Raw genomic sequence first — 18,021 nt, forward strand, 5'->3', positions numbered from 1 at the left:
TGTTTCGTGAAAAAAAGTCGGCTGATTTACCTCCCCACTCTGAATTTGCATATGCAAATTCGGATTCGGTTCAGCCGGGCAGAAGGATTCGGCCGAATCCTGCTGAAAAAGGCGGAATCCTTTCCGAATCCCGAACCGAATCCTGGATTCGGTGCATCCATAATTGTTTCCTTGCTCAGACCATCTGACAATTCCAATCCACAGTAGTAAATGAAGGGAGAATTTCACTACATACAGTCAGGTTTCATATAAAAAACGGTACACATTTCTTAATTAAAGTATATTGGAGATAGGTTTCTTTTTCATTAAAGAAAGTAAAAATGGGATTTAATTTTTTTGCTTTTACATTCCCTTTAAAGGCCGTATACTGTATTTAGAATGAAAATCAGTTTAAACAGTGCTAAGACTAGAACATTCTTAAAACATACTAAACGTCAACTTAAAGGTGAACTACCCCTTTAACTTTTCATGATAGATGTGGACGCATCTAGAAATCAGGTTTTTAAATTGACCATACAATCACTTCATCCGATTTGTCGATACATGTATATTGGAGGGATGATCACGATGGATAGCTTTGTTCCATGGATACTAGTTGGTTCGTTGATCAGATGTGTTGCAAAATACAGCATACAATATAGGTGCCAGTGCATCAGCAGGTGATAGCCTGCATTTCACTTATACCCTTATATGAATGGTGCATTAAAAATAACTGAGGCCTTGCCCTGTGAGCAGATCTTCATTAAAGGGATACTGTCATGGGAAAACATGTTTTTTTTCAAAACACATCAGTTAATAGTGCTGCTCCAGCAGAATTCTGCACTGAAATCCAATTCAAACAGATATTTTTATATTCAATTTTGAAATCTGACATGGGGCTAGACATATTGTCAGTTTCCCAGCTGCCCCAGTCAGGTTACTTGTGCCTGCACTTTAGGATGGAACTACTTTCTGGCAGGCTGTTATTTCTCCTATTTAATGTAACTGAATGTGTCTCAGTGGGACTTGGCTTTTACTGTTCTTAGATCTACCAGGCAGCTGTTATCTTGTGTTAGGGAGCTGCTATCTGGTTACCTTCCCATTGTTCTTTTGCTAGGCTGCTGGGGGGGGGGTGGTGATATCACTCCAACTTGCAGTAAAGAGTGACTGAAGTTTATCAGAGCACAAGTCACATGACTGGGGGCAGATGGGAAACTGACAATTGTTCTAGCCCAATGTCAGATTTCAAAATTGAATATAAAAAAATCTGTTGCTCTTTTGAAAAATGGATTTCAGTGCAGAATTCTGCTGGAGCAGCGCTATTAACTGATGCGTTTTGAAAATAAACATGTTTTCCCATGACAGTATCCCTTTAAATGAATGCTTGTTACTGTTGCACATTGCAGCCTCATACCCACTAAAAAGCAGCTCTTTATTCTCCGTCAGCAAAATATTTCCATGTTCGGGTGAGCATGTGTGCACTTTGCTGTGTTCAATGTATATTTAATTGGGGTACAATGAGGTGTGCTTGTGTTGTTGTGTGTGTAAGGATACAGAGAATATTGTATTTGTATGTGACAAGTCAAGCCAGTGGCAGTCACTGAATGTGTTTTTCTCTCTCGCAGCAGGAGAGGACTGTATTCTGGAAGACGGTTGAACATATTTCCTGTTTTTGCCGACCCTGAACAGCCAACTGGAACAGGTCAGTAGAAGCCGTCCCCTAGTGCCCAACTGCAGGGTTCGTACTGTGCGGCAGATCTGCAGGCTGCTCTGTTATCTGGATCACATGATCCCCCCCCACCCCAATAGAGAACACTCGATTCTTGCATTCTACAGTGACTTCATTTGTTTGATATTGTAGTACTTTTTATAATCCTGACTCATTTAGTCTGAGCCATATGCAGAGACTGGGGCTTTATTTAACTCTGTGCACGCCAGAGAGTTGCTCATACTCTCTCTCTTACTTGGCAAACGACTAAGCACCATACCCCATGTGCTTGCTGTAAATTCCTTCCCTATTCTGTCAGTCACATGATATGTCAATTGGGGAATTAACTTTTAATCTTATATTACAATACTTTCATATGCACAACTCATTTTGTGCCAGCAGTGTGCAGTGACTAATGCCTTTATGCTCTAATGTCCATGAACATTATAATTATTCATACTTTAGAGGACCTGGTGTTTTCTGGATTTTTTCCCGTAATTTGGATCTTCTAGAAAGTCATGTAAACATTAAATAAACCCAATAGGCTGGTTTTGCTTCCAATAAGGATTCATTCTATCTTAGTTTTGATCAAGTACAAAGTACTGTTTAATTATTACAGAGAAAAGGGAAATCATTTTTAATAATCTGGGCTATTTGGATAAAATGGAGTCTATGGGAAATGGCCTTTCTTTAATTCTGAGCTTTCTGAATAACGGGTTTCCAGATAACAGATGCCATACCTGTACAAAAATGCAGAACAATTTAGGTTTATATTGCTCTCTTAAAGGAACAGTAACACCAAAAAATGAGTGTTTTAAAGCAATACAAATATAATGCAGTGTTGCCCTGCACTATTAAAACTGTTGTGTTTGCTTAAGAAACACTACTATTGTTTATATAAATAAGCTGCTGTGTAGCAACGGGGGCAGCCATTCAAAGGAGAAAAGGCTCAGGTTACACAGCAAATAAGCTCTGTAGAACATAATGGTGTTATCTGTTATCCATTTAACCTGTGCCATATAGCCTTATTCAATTTCTGCCATTGCTACATAGCAGCTTGTTTATATGAACTGTAGTAGTGTTTCTGAAACAATAACCGCAGTTTTCCAGTGCAGAGCAACACTACATGACATTTTAATGACTTTAAAACATTTTATTTTTGGTGTTACTGTTCCTTTAAATGTAAACTTGTATTCTATTTTTTATAGAGAGATTTCAGGGTGGAAATCATCAGTTAGACTTTTTCAGAGAGCGGTCTGGCACCCAATATGTTAATAATTACAACTTGTAGCTTGTTTTCTACCTAAATGTTGCAGCTGTTTGCTAACTACTCATGTATGTTAAAGCCCCCCTCACCACATATTCTATTTTTTTTACCTCCTCTTAACTGCCAGAAAAGGGAAATATTTACCCCATTTATAATTAGGGCTATCTTGTGTGTTTTGTTTTTTTTTTAGCCTTAATTAGATAATAGAGGTGAGACTGTAGCATAATGTGCAGACAAAACATTGACTCTACACAACTACACGAATGTATAGAAATATGAATTTAAAAGTCCCCTAATGATGAGTAAAGCTGTTATTGACCGCCAGAGGTGCCATCAGCTGTATTTTTAGATGTAATTAAATTAATAAGAGTGAAATTACAGACCCAAGCCACTTTTTTGTACCCACAATGCAGCATTTTCCTCCACAATTCCAGTATGATTGTGGTTGCCAGGGGGAATTACATCTGAAACAATTGCATTGGTATATCAAAATTGGTGCATTTGCACTTGCACTTTAGAACAATCGCACTTATAAATTTTGGTCTGTTCAATTCACTTCTAGCATTTACTTTCAAAATGATGTGTGCTTAGGGTTGCCACCTTGCCCCTTTAATACTGAACACATATGGAATCCACAGCCTGCATGGCTAATTATCAATTCATTTAGATGCATGGTTGCACGTTAGGGTAGGACTACACGGACGATTTCTGCGCAATCCGCGCCCTGTGCAAAAACGTCTGATGTGACAGAAACAAGGTAAGTAATAGCATTGTTGGACAGTGTCGCAGCGTTGATCCGTTTTTGCACAGCGCGTCGGATCTCGTCAAAATCGTCCATGTAATCCTACCCTAAATCAGTTCAGTCTGCAGCATGCATGTAAATGAATTGAGAATTAGCCATGCAGGCTGTGGATTCCATATATGTTCGGTTTTAAACGGGTGAGGTGGCAACCCTACTGTGCTGCCAGTTATTTAGGAGCATGTCTGCTGCATCTATTGGCACAGCCCAACTGAGAGCCCAGCACTACTGCCACCTACTGGATGAACTTGCACTTAATGTGGAACAGGAGGCAGAAAGACAGGGTCAGACTGGACTGGTGGGACACTGGGGAAAAAACCCAGTGGGTTCCAGCCCTTGGACGACAGCCAAATGACCTCTATTGACAATAGTATTCTGTTTGCAATTTATTTGTATTTTTAATGTAATGTGTGTCCTTCATTTACCTTTTTATTTGCAACTCTTCACTGGAATGTAAAATTTTCTGGTTGTTCAGGTTGCCATAACCCAATAACCAGTGGTTTGACAGCAGATTGGAAAATAAATAGGAGAGAGGCTGAACTGGAAGACAAGGTGTTTATGGCCCCCGGAATTTACAATCCATGGCCTGCTGCAGGGAAGGCTAAAGGGCAAATAATTCTAAAAACCTCAAACGAACAACAAAGCAGATTGTCTAAGAATATAACTGTTTACATCCTTTTGTTTTGAACTTAAAACCGTTTACAGTGTCAAACTTATCTTTACATACAGTATAGACGGATAGATGACGGGTAGATGACGGATAGATGACGGATAGATGACGGATAGATGACGGATAGATGACGGATAGATGACGGATAGATGACGGATAGATGACGGATAGATGACGGATAGATGACGGATAGATGACGGATGGATGGATGATTGATGGATGATTGATGGATGATTGATGGATGATGGATGGATGATTGATGGATGGATGGATGATGGATGGATGATTGATGGATGGATGGATGATTGATGGATGGATGGATGGATGGATGGATAGATGATGGATGGATAGATGGATAGATGATGATGATGGATAGATGGATAGATGATGATGATGGATAGATGGATAGATGATGATGATGGATAGATGGATAGATGATGATGATGGATAGATGGATAGATGATGATGATGGATAGATAGATAGATAGATGATGGATAGCTGATGATGATGGATAGATGGATAGATGATGATGATGATGGATAGATGGATAGATGATGATGATGGATAGATGGATAGATGATGATGATGGATAGATGGATAGATGATGATGATGGATAGATAGATAAATGATGATAGATGATGGATAGATAGATAAATGATGATAGATGATGGATAGATAGATAAATGATGATAGATGATGGATAGATAGATAAATGATGATGATGGATAGATAGATAAATGATGATAGATGATGGATAGATAGATATAACGAGAGTGATACAGGTATGGAATCTGTTAACCCGGAAACCCATTATCCAGAAAGTTCTGAATAATGGAATTCCCGTCTCCCATAGACTCCTCATTGTATTCCAATAATCCAAATTTTTAAAAACGATTTCCTTTTTTCTCTGTTATAATGAAACCGTAACTTGTACTTGACCCAAATTAAAATATAATTATTCCTTATTGGAAGCAAAACCAGCCTATTGGGTTTACATGACTTTCTAGTAGACTTTAGGCCCTGATCTTTCTGGATAACTGGTCCCATATTAGAACTAAAGTTCATAGTATATTACACAACTTCTTCGCCTTTCCCTGGCATCCCTGCAGCACATAGCCATCTACAGTTTGAAGAGGATCTTGTAAAGGAATTTACAGGGGCCTACACTATTTTGCACTTGGGGAGACAGACTATGACAGCAGGAGTTTCAGCAGTGGATTTGTGTGTCATTATCTGGGTTATTTTTGCTTTGCTTTCTAATGAAGAAGGGCTCCTCGGTCTAAATGTTTTTCATCTGGATTCTCCTCCTGGATCTTCCTCACCAGCTCTATTTATAAAGATCAGAGAACCCTAAACTACACTAATAACCCCCCTGATTTGGGCAAAACCAGTCTTTAGTTTGGGTCTGATCAGAAACATCAGAAACTCCCCTGGCTGTTCTTTGAACCCCAGTGGGTGAGCTTTAGTCAAGAGAAAATTCTATGAAAACTTTATTTCCTCAACCTCGAACAATTTGCTATATAAACTAACAGACTTATCCTGTATTAAGCAGTTATCAATGTTCTCCCTGTTGGGGAGCCAAAAACCTTGTGGAAGATGATCCGTTTTACAAACCTATGGTACTGACCCTCTATATTGCAGCTCCTATTCTTGCACTGCTGTTTCATCCATGAGGCTAGTTAAAAACCTCAGATCTGATGGTAGCCCCTAAAGGAGCCTCAACATAGAAACCCACTGTAGGTTTTCCCACTGATGTTGTGGAAAGGTAGGGGGCAGCATGGAGCAAGCACCTTAATCTGTCTCTGGTTACTATAATAGCGAGGTGTACATTAAATACCAGTTAAAGGGGCAGTTCACCTTTAAGTTAACTTTAATATGTTATAGAATGGCTAATTCTAAGCAACTCTTCAACTGAACTTAATGTTTTGTTTTTGTAAAGTTATTTTTAATTATTTGCTTCTGACTCTTTCCAGAAGATAGACTGACCCCCATCTAAAAAAACAAATACTGTAAGGCTACACATTTATTGCTATTACTGTGTTTTATTGCTCATCTTTCTATTCAGACCCTCTCCTATTCATATGCCAGTCTTTTTCAAATCAGCACATAGTTGCTAGGGTAATGTGCCTAGCAACCAGATTGCTGAAATTGCAAACTGGAGAGCTGTTCGATAGAATGCTAAATAACTCAAAAACCTTCAAATAATAAAAAATTAAAACCAATTGCACCTTTTTTAGATTATTACTCTCTGCGTCATGAGAAAATGTAATTTAAAAGTGAACATCCCCTTTAAAAGGGATCACCCCTCTACTAGGTAAACTAGGTCTTCTGGTCCATTACTTTGTTGGCTTGGGAGCCTTGGTATGTTGGATATTCAGCAGCAACAGCTGATAAATTAAAAATCTCTGCTAATGAAAACTTCTTAAAAGAATACATAATAAAAAAAAAAGTTAAAGCTTGGCCATACATAGGCCGATATCTGGTGGAAACTACGTACGGAATCTTTCTTGCTATAATTTCAAGAACTGGGACCACAAAAGAAGAGTGCTATTGAGTTTTAGGTATTGGATCTGTTATCCGGAGACCATAATCCAGAAAGCTCCGAATTATGGAAAGGCTGTCTCCCATAGACTCCATTATAATCAGATAATCCAAATTTTTCAAAATGATTTCATTTTTCTCTGTAATAATAAAAGGTACATTCTATTTGATCCCATCTAAGATATAATTAATCCTTATTGGAATCAAAAACAGCCTATTGGTTTTGTTTAATGTTTACAGAATTTTTTTCAAGGTATGAAGATCCAAATTAGATCCCTTTTCCGTAAAACCCCAGGTCCCAAGCATTCTGGATAACCGGTCCGATACCTGTATAAGAAATAATATACCCCTCACTCTGAACCATGAGGTCTTCAGAAAGTCATGTTAGAACTCCATGACTTCATAAAAGCTCTTAGTATAAGCTTTGTATACTCTATATTTTTATAATATGCTGAAAATAACATAGGCAAAATAGTGAATGATGTACCCCCGATTGTAAAATGTAAGGATATTACAAGCTATTCTTTGGTTTGGGTATTTTAATTTTTTAAAAAACTGCCAAAAGTGACAAGAAAAGAGCCAAGAAGTGTAGAGCGATTGTGAGTATTTCGATTTTGTGCCAAGCTTTCAGCTTAGTTCCTACAGAATGAAGAATCCTATTAAAATAAGCAGCCTGAAATGAAGTCTTGTGGTGGTCTGAGAAAAGGATTGTAGAATATTAGTATTTTCTCAGAGCAGCAGGAAATACCAGGAGATATTTGATCCTTGGAAGGTCTCCTGCATCATGTCCTTGATGTACTAAATTAAATATCAGTGTGATACTCTGAGAACGAAATGTCTGGGCCGTGCCATGCTTACCGGATCATATGAAAGCAAAACTGCTCAGCTTGTTAGTGATATGTCATCTCTCATTCTCCATACGTGTACAGTTTTCTAGAGGGATTAAAGTTATTTATTTAATACAAAGAATCTCTGCGTTTAATAACAAGGGCACAATTTTAACTCTTTGTATACTAGAGTGTATACTAAGCAGTTTATTTGACTAGTATTAAATTAACTGTGATGCATCTATACATGGTATTTGTTCATCTGTAAATAATGTGATTCTGTTTTACTAAAAATGGAAATCTATACCCCCAGTATGAATACTGCACTTAAGCAGCATATTGTTCATATCAGATTAAGTGGCATATTAAAAAAGGTAAATAAAAATTTGGACAGACTTCTTTTTTTCTAAAATTGCATAAAAATGTGAGGAACTAGAGCTTTTTTTTTTTAACACAATTACTGCATTTCAGGGACTTTAAAGTAATTGGAGAAATTAAAATCTGAAAATAAGAATTTAATTTCTGATACTTTGCTGGCAATGACAGCCTGAAGTCTTGAACTCATGGACATCACCAGATTCTGGGTTTTCTCCTTTTAATGCTCTGCCAGGCCTTTATTGCAGTAGCTTTCAGTTGCTGTTTGTTTGTGGGTCTTTCTGTCTGAGTCTTCAGCAAGTAAAATGCAGCTCATTTGGGTTCAGATCAGGTGACTGACTTGGCCAGTCTTTGCTTTAATAAACTCCTTGGTTGCTTTGGCTCTATGTTTTGGGTCATTGTCCATCTGTATTATGAAACACCTCCCAATCAATTTGACTGCATTTAGCTGGATTTGAGCAGACCGTGTCTCTGAACACCTCAGAATTCATTCGGCTGCTTCTGTCCTGTATCACACCACTGGCAGCCATGCACGCCTAAGCCATCACCGAAATGTTTTACAGATGATGTGGTATGCTTTGTATCATGAGCTGTTCCACGGCTTCTCCATACTTTTTTTTTTTGCCATCATTCTTGGTTTCATCTGTCCAAAGAATGTTTTTTCCAGAACTGTGCTGGCCTTTTTAGATGGTTTTTTTTTTTTTTTAGCAAAGTCCAATCTAGCCTTTCTATTCTTGATGCTTATGAGTGGCTTGCGCCTTGCAGTGCACCCTCTGTATTTACTTTCATGCAGTCTTCTCTTTATGGTAGACTTGGATATCAATACACCTACCTCCTGGAGAGTGTTGTTTGGCTGTTGCGAAGTGGTTTCTCTTCACCATGAAAATGATTCTGTGATCATGTGCAACTGTTGTCTTCCGTGGACGTCCAGGTCTTTTTGCGTAGCTGAGTTCACCAGTGTTTTCTTTCTTTCTCAGGATGTACCAAACTGTAGATTTTGCCACGCCTAATATTGTAGCATTTTCTCGGATGGGTTTTTTCTGTTTTGCAGCTTAAGGATGTCTTGTTTCACCTGCATGGAGAGCTCCTTTGACCTCAGGTTGTCAAAATCTTCCACATACAAGTACCCCCTCCTCAAATCAACTCCAGGGCTTTTATCTGCTTCATTGATAATGCCATAACGAAGGAATTGCCCACACCTGCCCATGAAATAGCCTTTGAGTCAATTGTCCAATTACTTTCGAGCCCCTGAAATGAAGTGATTGTTTAAAAAGGCTTTAGCTCACATTTTTATGCAATCTTTTTGTTCAACCCACTGAATAAAAGCTGAAAGTCTGCAGTTCAACTGCATCTGAGTTGTTTCATTTAAAATTCAATGTGGTAATGTACAGAACCAAAATTAGAAAAAACAAGTTGTCTGTCCTAATATTTAAGGACCTAACTGTGTAGTAAATATAAACAGTGGTGCTTGAAAATTTGTGAACCCTTTAAATGTTCTATATATTTTTTATATTCATTGACCAAAAACATCATCTGTTTTTCAAACAAGTCCTAAAAGTAAATAAAGAAAACTTAGTAAAACAAATGAAACACAGATTATTATATTTGGTCATGTATTTATTGAAAAAATTATACAAAAACATATGTGTGTGTGACAATAGTAAGTGAATCCATATTCACTTTCTCTCAGTATTTGGTGTGATCCACTTGTGCAGCAATAACTGCAACTAAAATAAACTGTAATAATACACACCTGCTGTTCAGTGTTCTTCTGATGGTGGACTCATGAACATCAACATTCACCAATGTGAGACAGGCTTTAAGTTTCTTAGAAGTCACCCTGGGTTCCTCTCGGACTATTAAATGCCTTGTAGTTGGTGTTTTCTATGATGGTCAACCACTTCTGGATAGGGTAACAACGGTCTTGAATTTCTTCTTTGTACACATTCTGTCTAACTGTTGATTGGTGGAGTCCAAAGTCTTAAGAGATACTTTTCCAGCTTTATGGGCATCAATAACTCTTTTTCTGATGTCCTCAGGCACTTCTTTTTTTTTTTTTTCGAGCCATGATACAAATCTACAAATGTGTTGTATGTGTGATCAGGCTTTGCTGGATCCCTGTTCTTTAAATAAATCAGGGTCTTTCACTCACACCTGATTGATATCCCACTGACTGAAAACACCAGACTCGAATTTCACCTTCAGTTTATATGATAATCCTAAGGATTCGCTTATTTTTGCCAAATATATGTTATTGGATCAGTTTTTCAATAAATAAATGACCAAATATAATAATTTGTGTTTCATTTGTTACACTAAGGGGCACATTTACTATGGGTCGAATATCGAGGGTTAATTAACCCTCGATATTTGACCATCGAAGTAAAATCCTTTGACTCTGAATATTGAAGTCGAAGGATTTACCGCATTTCGTTCGATCGAAGGAAAAATCGAGGATTTTAATCCATCGATTGAACGATTTTCCTTCAATCAGAAATTACTTAGAAAGCCTATGGGGAAGGTCCCCATAGACTTAACATTGTTGCGCGGTAGGTTTTAGCTGGCGAAGTCGCTAGTCAAAGTTTTTTTTAAAGAGACAGTACTTCGACTATCAAATGGTCGAATAGAATAGATTTTTAGTTTGATTCGTTCGATTCGTAGTCGAAGGCCGAAGTAACCCAAAAAATACTTCGAAATTCGGCTATGTTTGAAAATCAAAAAAACTGATGTTGTTTTAGGTCACTATATGTATATACTGTATGTAGGATTTAGTTAGATTAAACAATCTAGCCAACCAAAAATATCTTGTAGCTAGGATCCAAATTACCCTATCAATGAGGTAATTCAATTATTGAATAAATAGGACAGGACCTGCATAGAAAGACGAGTAATTAAATGTAGCAATAACAATTAGCCTTACACAGCTTTTGTTTTTAAATGGAGTCAGTGAGGCCCATATGAAAGCTGTGAAGGTAACTTAACTTAAAGGTGAACCACCCCTTAAAACTAAAGACTGTGTTAGTAACTTCGAGTAAATTAAAGTATCTGTTGTTGAACAGTCCAATTAACACTATGGGACTAGAGCCTGTAGAGATGGGTGGCAAACCTCAACCCCAATAATGTTCTGTTGTAGAAACAGGTTCCTTTTTTTTATCATCATACTGGTTCATGGTTGAAATGTTTTATATCAGAATAAAATTGGAATATAACCAAATATATTTATTTAGGGGTAAAGTTAATATATTCCATTGCATTACATTGGTGCGTGGCTAATTATGGCTCACCTTTTTTGGTGAGTTAATGAAACATTATTTTCAATGCAAGGTTTGGTCATAAGGTTTCCATTATTCTTGTGTGTCCTGGGCCACATTAATGTAGAAGACTGAGTGTGGTTTTATTGGTCTAGCAGGGATGTGCTTGAATGTCATCCCTGGCAGAACATCCTCCAACCTGCTGTTAAAAGGCTTAAACTTTTGCTGGGTTAAAATAAAAAAATAGTAAATAGAAGTTTAAAACTGGAAATCTAATTTGCCCAGTGTCTAGACACAGCCCAGCCTGGCAGCTTTTCATTCCACTTCTGATTTCAAGGTGCATTTCATCTCAATGTGTTGAGGATATCGGAACTCTTCTGTACTTTATAATTTGCCATTTATTATTTTAATGCCTATTAACACTAGAAATACTATTATCAACACTCTTAACTTTACAAAGGATCATTTATTTCTGCCATGTGGTGGGACACTATCATTATTTTTTTTTTGGTGCTTACTTTTAGGAGTATGTGATGGGGTCATTGCTTACTACCAACCTGATTAAACACACATTGCTTTGATCAATTTTTGTCAATCATTATTTCAAAGGGCACATGTACCTGGGACTCTTCATACCATTATAGTCTGAAGTGCCAAGTGGGAATAGAAGGGAATTATTTGGGTGTTTGTGAATATAAATGCATATAAATAAACGCCACCCTCTCACTCTGTTTTACTCTCTTACTACTTAAAGGGGAACTATTGCGAAAATGAAAATGTAATATAAGCTTCATCATACTGAAATAAGAAACTGTAAATACAATTGATTAAATATTCTGCATCGTCTTTAAAAATAATCAAGTTTATCTTTACTTTTCCTCTCTCAGCATCTGTTTCTCATCATTTTCTCTTCATGCAGCAGTTGGGTGTCAGATATTCATTGACAGTTACATCCAATGTATCTTATAGAGGGGGCTCCCTTTCCTAGCAGATGAATTAGAGCTCACTCAAATAACTGATTCCAGTAGAAACAAAATCTAACAAAATAACTGCCTTTTGCACAAATTCTGCATGTAGAGAGACATGTTGGCTGGTGATTTTAATAGAGTGAGCTCTAATACAAGCAAAAGGAGTCCCCCTATAAGATATATTGGATCTAACTGTCAATGATTATCTGACACCCAACTCCTGCATGAAGAGAGAAGGAAGAGAAACAGATGCTGAGAGAGGAATAGTGAAGATAAACTTTATTCAGAAACAGTACAGACTTTTTAATTGATTCTATTTAGAAAGTTTCTTATTTCTGTATGCTGAAGCTTATTTTAAATTTTAATTTTTGTGATAGTTCCCCTTTAACAGTTTAGCACACTTGTCTTTGGGTTGGAAATATGTCGGATGAAATAAAGCATATCAGCTTCCATTTAGCTGTGTATTACAATTATATTTCCAGCTTGCTCTGAATTCATATTGTGGGTGAATTTTTATTATTGTTGGTTGTGGACACTAGTTACCAACCTCAATTGATTTTTAAATAAGCACACACCTACGTCATTGTGAAATTGATATTTTATGTAACATGGTTATACGGGAATATCGGATGAAAAAGGACAAGTCCATCGAGTTCATCCTTTAGGTCTAAATGAAACCTGCTGGACGATCCACAAGAAGGCAAAACCCCCCAACTGAAGCCTCTCCAATTTATGTAATTTTTGAATATTAAGATAGAACCTTCTTTCTTTCTTCTGATCTCAATGGATGCCTTCACAAGTGCTGAAACGCACAACATCACAAAATGGTAGTTCAAGGTAAAACTTATTAAAGGGCAATGTATACCGATTTATATTTGCCAATTTAATAGGATTCTTTGATTGGTCACTTATTAGCATATATATATATATATATATATATATATATATATATATATATATGTTGGTTACATTTTCTTTGTAAACATATAGTTCCAATTTAAATGGCTTTGGTTTTCTCACTTTCTTTTCCCAGAACAATATCCTAGTCTGTGGGACGTGGAACTAGCTAATACAATAGCCTCCACTAGTGAGCAGCCGCCAAAAAATGGGTTTGAAGAAATGATTCAGTGGACAAAGCAAGGTAAACTCTGGACATTCCCAATTGACAATGAAGCTGGTAAGTATAAGCCATATGTAAATAATTTTGGCATTGATCTGTCTCTGATTAAGCCACAGGAACACTTAAATCCTTATCATTTATCCTTTAATACTGTGTCTGGAGAAATCCATACTTGGCTATTTTCCACTGACCACACCACTATTACCACTTTTTTACCGATCACAATTAGACTATGGCATCTCACCTCATCATTTCATAATTCATTCCATATAAAATGTACACTTATATACATTTACTTGTAATATAGTAGTCATTTTCCCATTATAAATTGAAATATTTTCGCGTTTGGTAGGTGAGGAGCACTATCAGCTAAATTTGACAGTTTGCCCAATTACATTGTGTTTGGCCCTCTAATTGTATTGGTTTTCAAACAAATCACTCTTGAAAACCATCATCTTCAAGAGAGAACTAAAGCTTAACCAAAGAAGAAGGGCACATTACATTCGGGCTTCTATACCAGCCCGAGTCAATCACAGCCCTATAGCATCAAATATCTAGTCCACCAAAGATGCCTTAGTAGCTCCCCATCTTCTTTTCTGCTGATTCACTGCACATGCTGTGTACTGCTGTCAGTTACTGAGTTTAGGGACTGACTCACAATATACTGAAAATATATAATATAAATGTTTCTGCTTCATGATTTAGAACGACCCCTAAACTTAGCTTCTCAGAGCCCACTGAGCATGTGTCGCAGACACTTCTAACAAAATCCAAGATGGGAAACTCCTAAGACAACTTTGAAGGCCTGAATCATTATTACTATAGAAATGCTAAAGTTTTAAGCTGGTTTAATATATTAAATATGGTGTTTTTAGTCATATTTATTCTTAAGGTTTTCTTTAATCTAAAATTTCCAAAGCAGAAACACTGGGCTGATGCCACACCATTCTATAGACTCAAAGGCTATATTTCAAATCATGATAGCAACTCGTGTTTGCATAACCACATTTGCCAACTGCCAGGCCTATGCCTAAAGCATATAATTCTATACAGGCACACTTTAGCCTTTCATCCCCTTCAGCCTCTGGGTACAGTTCCCAGCACATTAATGTATTTATATTGTTTTCTTTTTCTGTTTAATACTGAATGTAGTGGAAGGGAGACTAGTTGTCCCAATGCAATCATCTAAGCACCAGAGTGGAACTGCATAAATATGTATAAAAACGACCTACCTTAAATGTGGGGCCTTGGGTATAATCATAGCATCAATTTAACATTTTTATTCAAGTGGGTGAGAAAATATTTGCAATTTGACTTGATACGATGATTGGTCTCTTCCAAGGCTACATTTAACTGCATTCAGAGTGTCTTGCTAGACTATAATGCTGCATGTCATTGTGCCGGACATATAGGGGCCGATTCATGAAGCTCGAGTGAAGGATTCGAATGAAAAAAATTTGAATTTCAAAGTATTTTTTTGGTACTTCGACCATCGAATTGGTTAAATTCGTTCGAATTCGAACGAAATCGAACGATTCGAACTAAAAATCGTTCGACTATTCGACCATTCGATAGTCGAAGTACTTCCCCTTTAAAAAAAACTTCGACCCTTTACTTCGGCAGGTAAAACCTACCGAAGTCAATGTTAGCCTATGGGGAAGGTCCCCATAGGCTTGCCTGTGATTTTTTGATCGAAGGATTTTCCTTCGATCGTTGGATTAAAATCCCTCGAATCGTTCGATTCGAAGGATTTAATCGTTCGATCGAACGAAAAATCCTTCGATCGATCGATCGCAGGATTAGCGCTAAATCCTTCGACTTCGATATTCGAAGTCGAAGGATTTCAATTCGAGGGTCGAATTTCGAAGTATTTTTAACTTCGAAATTCGACCCTTAATGAATCTGCCCCATAGTGTTATTCCTCTTGTGCAGAAAACACCAGAGAGCCAAGTCATGGAGATGAAAGCAGCTATTAGGAATGTGCAGATGGCCTTTTGTTCTGTTTCTTCTGCCTAAACAACAGGAATGGATCTAGCAAGGAAAGCTCCTCTGTGTGAGCCGTTCTAATCCACTACCCACACTTGCAAATAGTGCTCAGGCACCTGCCTCGACTGCTTAAAGGGGACCCGTCATCCAAAAGAATATTCAAAATCCTATTTTATCACATTAGTCAAGCAAAATTAACTTTAATTACACAATATAAATTATTTGAAACTTGTATCCTTCAGTCTGGGAATTCATAAATAAAGCAGGCACGCTTGCTTTAATAAAAAATAGAAATTGGATTTCATGTTTAATTTGAAAAGGACTTTTATTATACAGATTTTTGTGTCTGGATGACCGGTCCACTTTAAACTGCAACTCCGACAAGAACGGATCATGCGGTCAAGGTTTTAGGCAAGCAGCAATAATAATGATCATCAACGTTCATGTTTGTGGAAGACAATTATTAAACTTCAGATTACAGCACAAACTTATGTACACCCAAGTTTATGGGTGGCCATGAATGAAGAACAGATATTGGGTTGTAAGCACTGAATTAGTAATGAATGAATGAAGAAATAAACACCTTTTCAGCCATAGATTTGTTCCTGTAGTAGCTTCAACTTAAGATAACATTTTCCGTTATATGTTAATCAATAACCCCCCAATTGAACCACCAAAATTTTCTTCCCCCTTTTTTCCTAATTCTTGAGTTTACATAAAGTATTTTCCTTTGAGCCGCTTGGAATGCAGCCACCATCTTTAGCCCAAATCTCTTGTCTTCCTCCAAGTGCTTATCAACAATGCAAATTGTTAAAACTTACACTAATTACAGTTTCATTTACATATCACATTTTGTCATTGGGAAATGTATTAACCATTAAACACAATGTCTTTATCTTTATACGAAAATGGACTTTTCCATTACAAAACCTAATCAACTCAAGTCCAGTTTATTCAAATTTCTCAACAGAGAGAGGTGATCTCTTCTTGAGATTCCTGTACTTTGTATTTCTGAGTTGTGAGTGGGCCACCAACGTTTTGCTTTTAATTACCATCTCCTGCTAAAATTATACTAAATAAAAACAGTTTTTTTCGTTTATTTGTATTATCAGTACCTCTCTTTCCAGGGCTTGATGAGGAGCAGAAGGTAGAGTTTCACGAACACATATTCCTTGACAAGTACTTGGAAGACTTCCCAAAACAAGGACCCATTAGACACTTTATGGAGCTTGTTGTCTGTGGCCTTTCCAAGAACCCTTACCTAAGTGTCAAACAGAAGCGGGAACACATTGAGTGGTACCAGGATTATTTTCAGCAAAAAGAAGACATTCTAAAAGAGTGCGAAGTGTACCTCAACTGAAGAACATTCGGAACGTTACAGTACCCCAAGACACTGGCTCATTAAGGATATCATTTCTAGCTGTGGCGTGGACTTCAGAAATCTAACAGAAGGTACCAATGTTCTTCAGCAAAGTTTAATGTTTGACTATTCACCTCTTAATAAAACAAGTCTCTCTTGGCTATTAATAAAATATTCACAGCTTTCTTATAACTGAAATGTCCTGTTCCTTCTTGTTATTACAAATGTATCACTCAAGGAGGCGTGTATGTAGATTTGAGATACTGACCACTAATAAAAAGGAAAGGCTTTATGGTTACATCTCTACACTGTGATTCAAAGAAGCTTGTGCTCACGGGCAAGTCCCTAAAAGTTTGGCTACCGAATGAAGGTATGTACAGTTTGTCACAAATGAAGACCCTGTTGCTGTGTATATACAATGGTATGTATAAAAGATGCCTGTTCCTGCTGAGCTTCCCCTCTGCCAGAAGTGACAGGTGCCAACAGTTTCCCAACAGAACATATAACACTCATGAAGGAGAATAAATAATGCAGCGTCCCCCCCCCCAAACTATGATTTAGACTTTACACGCCTCATCCTTTCATTGGTAAACATTCAATCATCTTTTTTAATAAAGACACCTTTTGGATTTGAAATTAACAAAGCAGAGGGAAACGGTTAATCCATGTTGGTACCATTTTTTAGGGCACCCCCCAGGACTGATACGTAGGCCGGTGCTTCTGTTATCCGAAAACTGCCCCAGCCCAGGGTACTTATGAGTGAGCAACCCTCTTTCTTCCTTCCTTCCTTCCTTCTTTCTTCATGCAGGTGCACATGTGTAGTTAAGTTAAAAGCTGGACTTTTAACAAAAAAGCTGGCTTTTGCGCTCTACCTTCGCTCGCTGTATTTTGAAGAAAGAAGAAGGGAGGCAGATGATCACCCGTTTACAAATACCTCAGGTCAGTGCAGTTTTCTGCTAACAGGAGCACTGGCCCGACGTAGGCAAATCATTATAATCCTTACGGAATGCCCTAACGTTTGGCAGCTCCCATGGATTGGACGTTTCCTTCTCCTTTAAAATATTTCCCTTTGAGACACTTGTGATGTAGTTGTCATCTTTACCATAAACCTGTTTGCCTCCTCCATTCGTTTATCAATGATGCAAATGTGCAAAGTTTATGATTTTTA

At 37.4% G+C, this 18,021-nt stretch overlaps 1 protein-coding gene across 2 annotated transcripts in view; it reads left to right on the forward strand.

The window, feature by feature from the left end:
- mrps31.S (mitochondrial ribosomal protein S31 S homeolog) overlaps positions 1-17,045 on the forward strand; it is a 37,064-nt gene extending 20,019 nt beyond the window's left edge. Inside the window, exons 5-7 of one of the 2 annotated variants that reach the window (XM_018250205.2) lie at positions 1,608-1,681; positions 13,421-13,564; positions 16,621-17,045. In XM_018250205.2, coding sequence (XP_018105694.1) covers positions 1,608-1,681; positions 13,421-13,564; positions 16,621-16,853 — 451 coding nt within the window. In that variant the 3' untranslated portion in view covers positions 16,854-17,045. Of the gene's footprint in view, positions 1-1,604; positions 1,682-13,420; positions 13,565-16,620 lie in introns of both variants that reach the window. The other variant, XM_018250204.2, reaches the window with a different exon arrangement.
- Positions 17,046-18,021: the final 976 nt, after the last annotated feature.

The sequence above is a fragment of the Xenopus laevis genome, chromosome 2S (genome assembly GCF_017654675.1).
Source record: "Xenopus laevis strain J_2021 chromosome 2S, Xenopus_laevis_v10.1, whole genome shotgun sequence".
Taxonomy (NCBI): Eukaryota; Metazoa; Chordata; class Amphibia; order Anura; family Pipidae; genus Xenopus; species Xenopus laevis.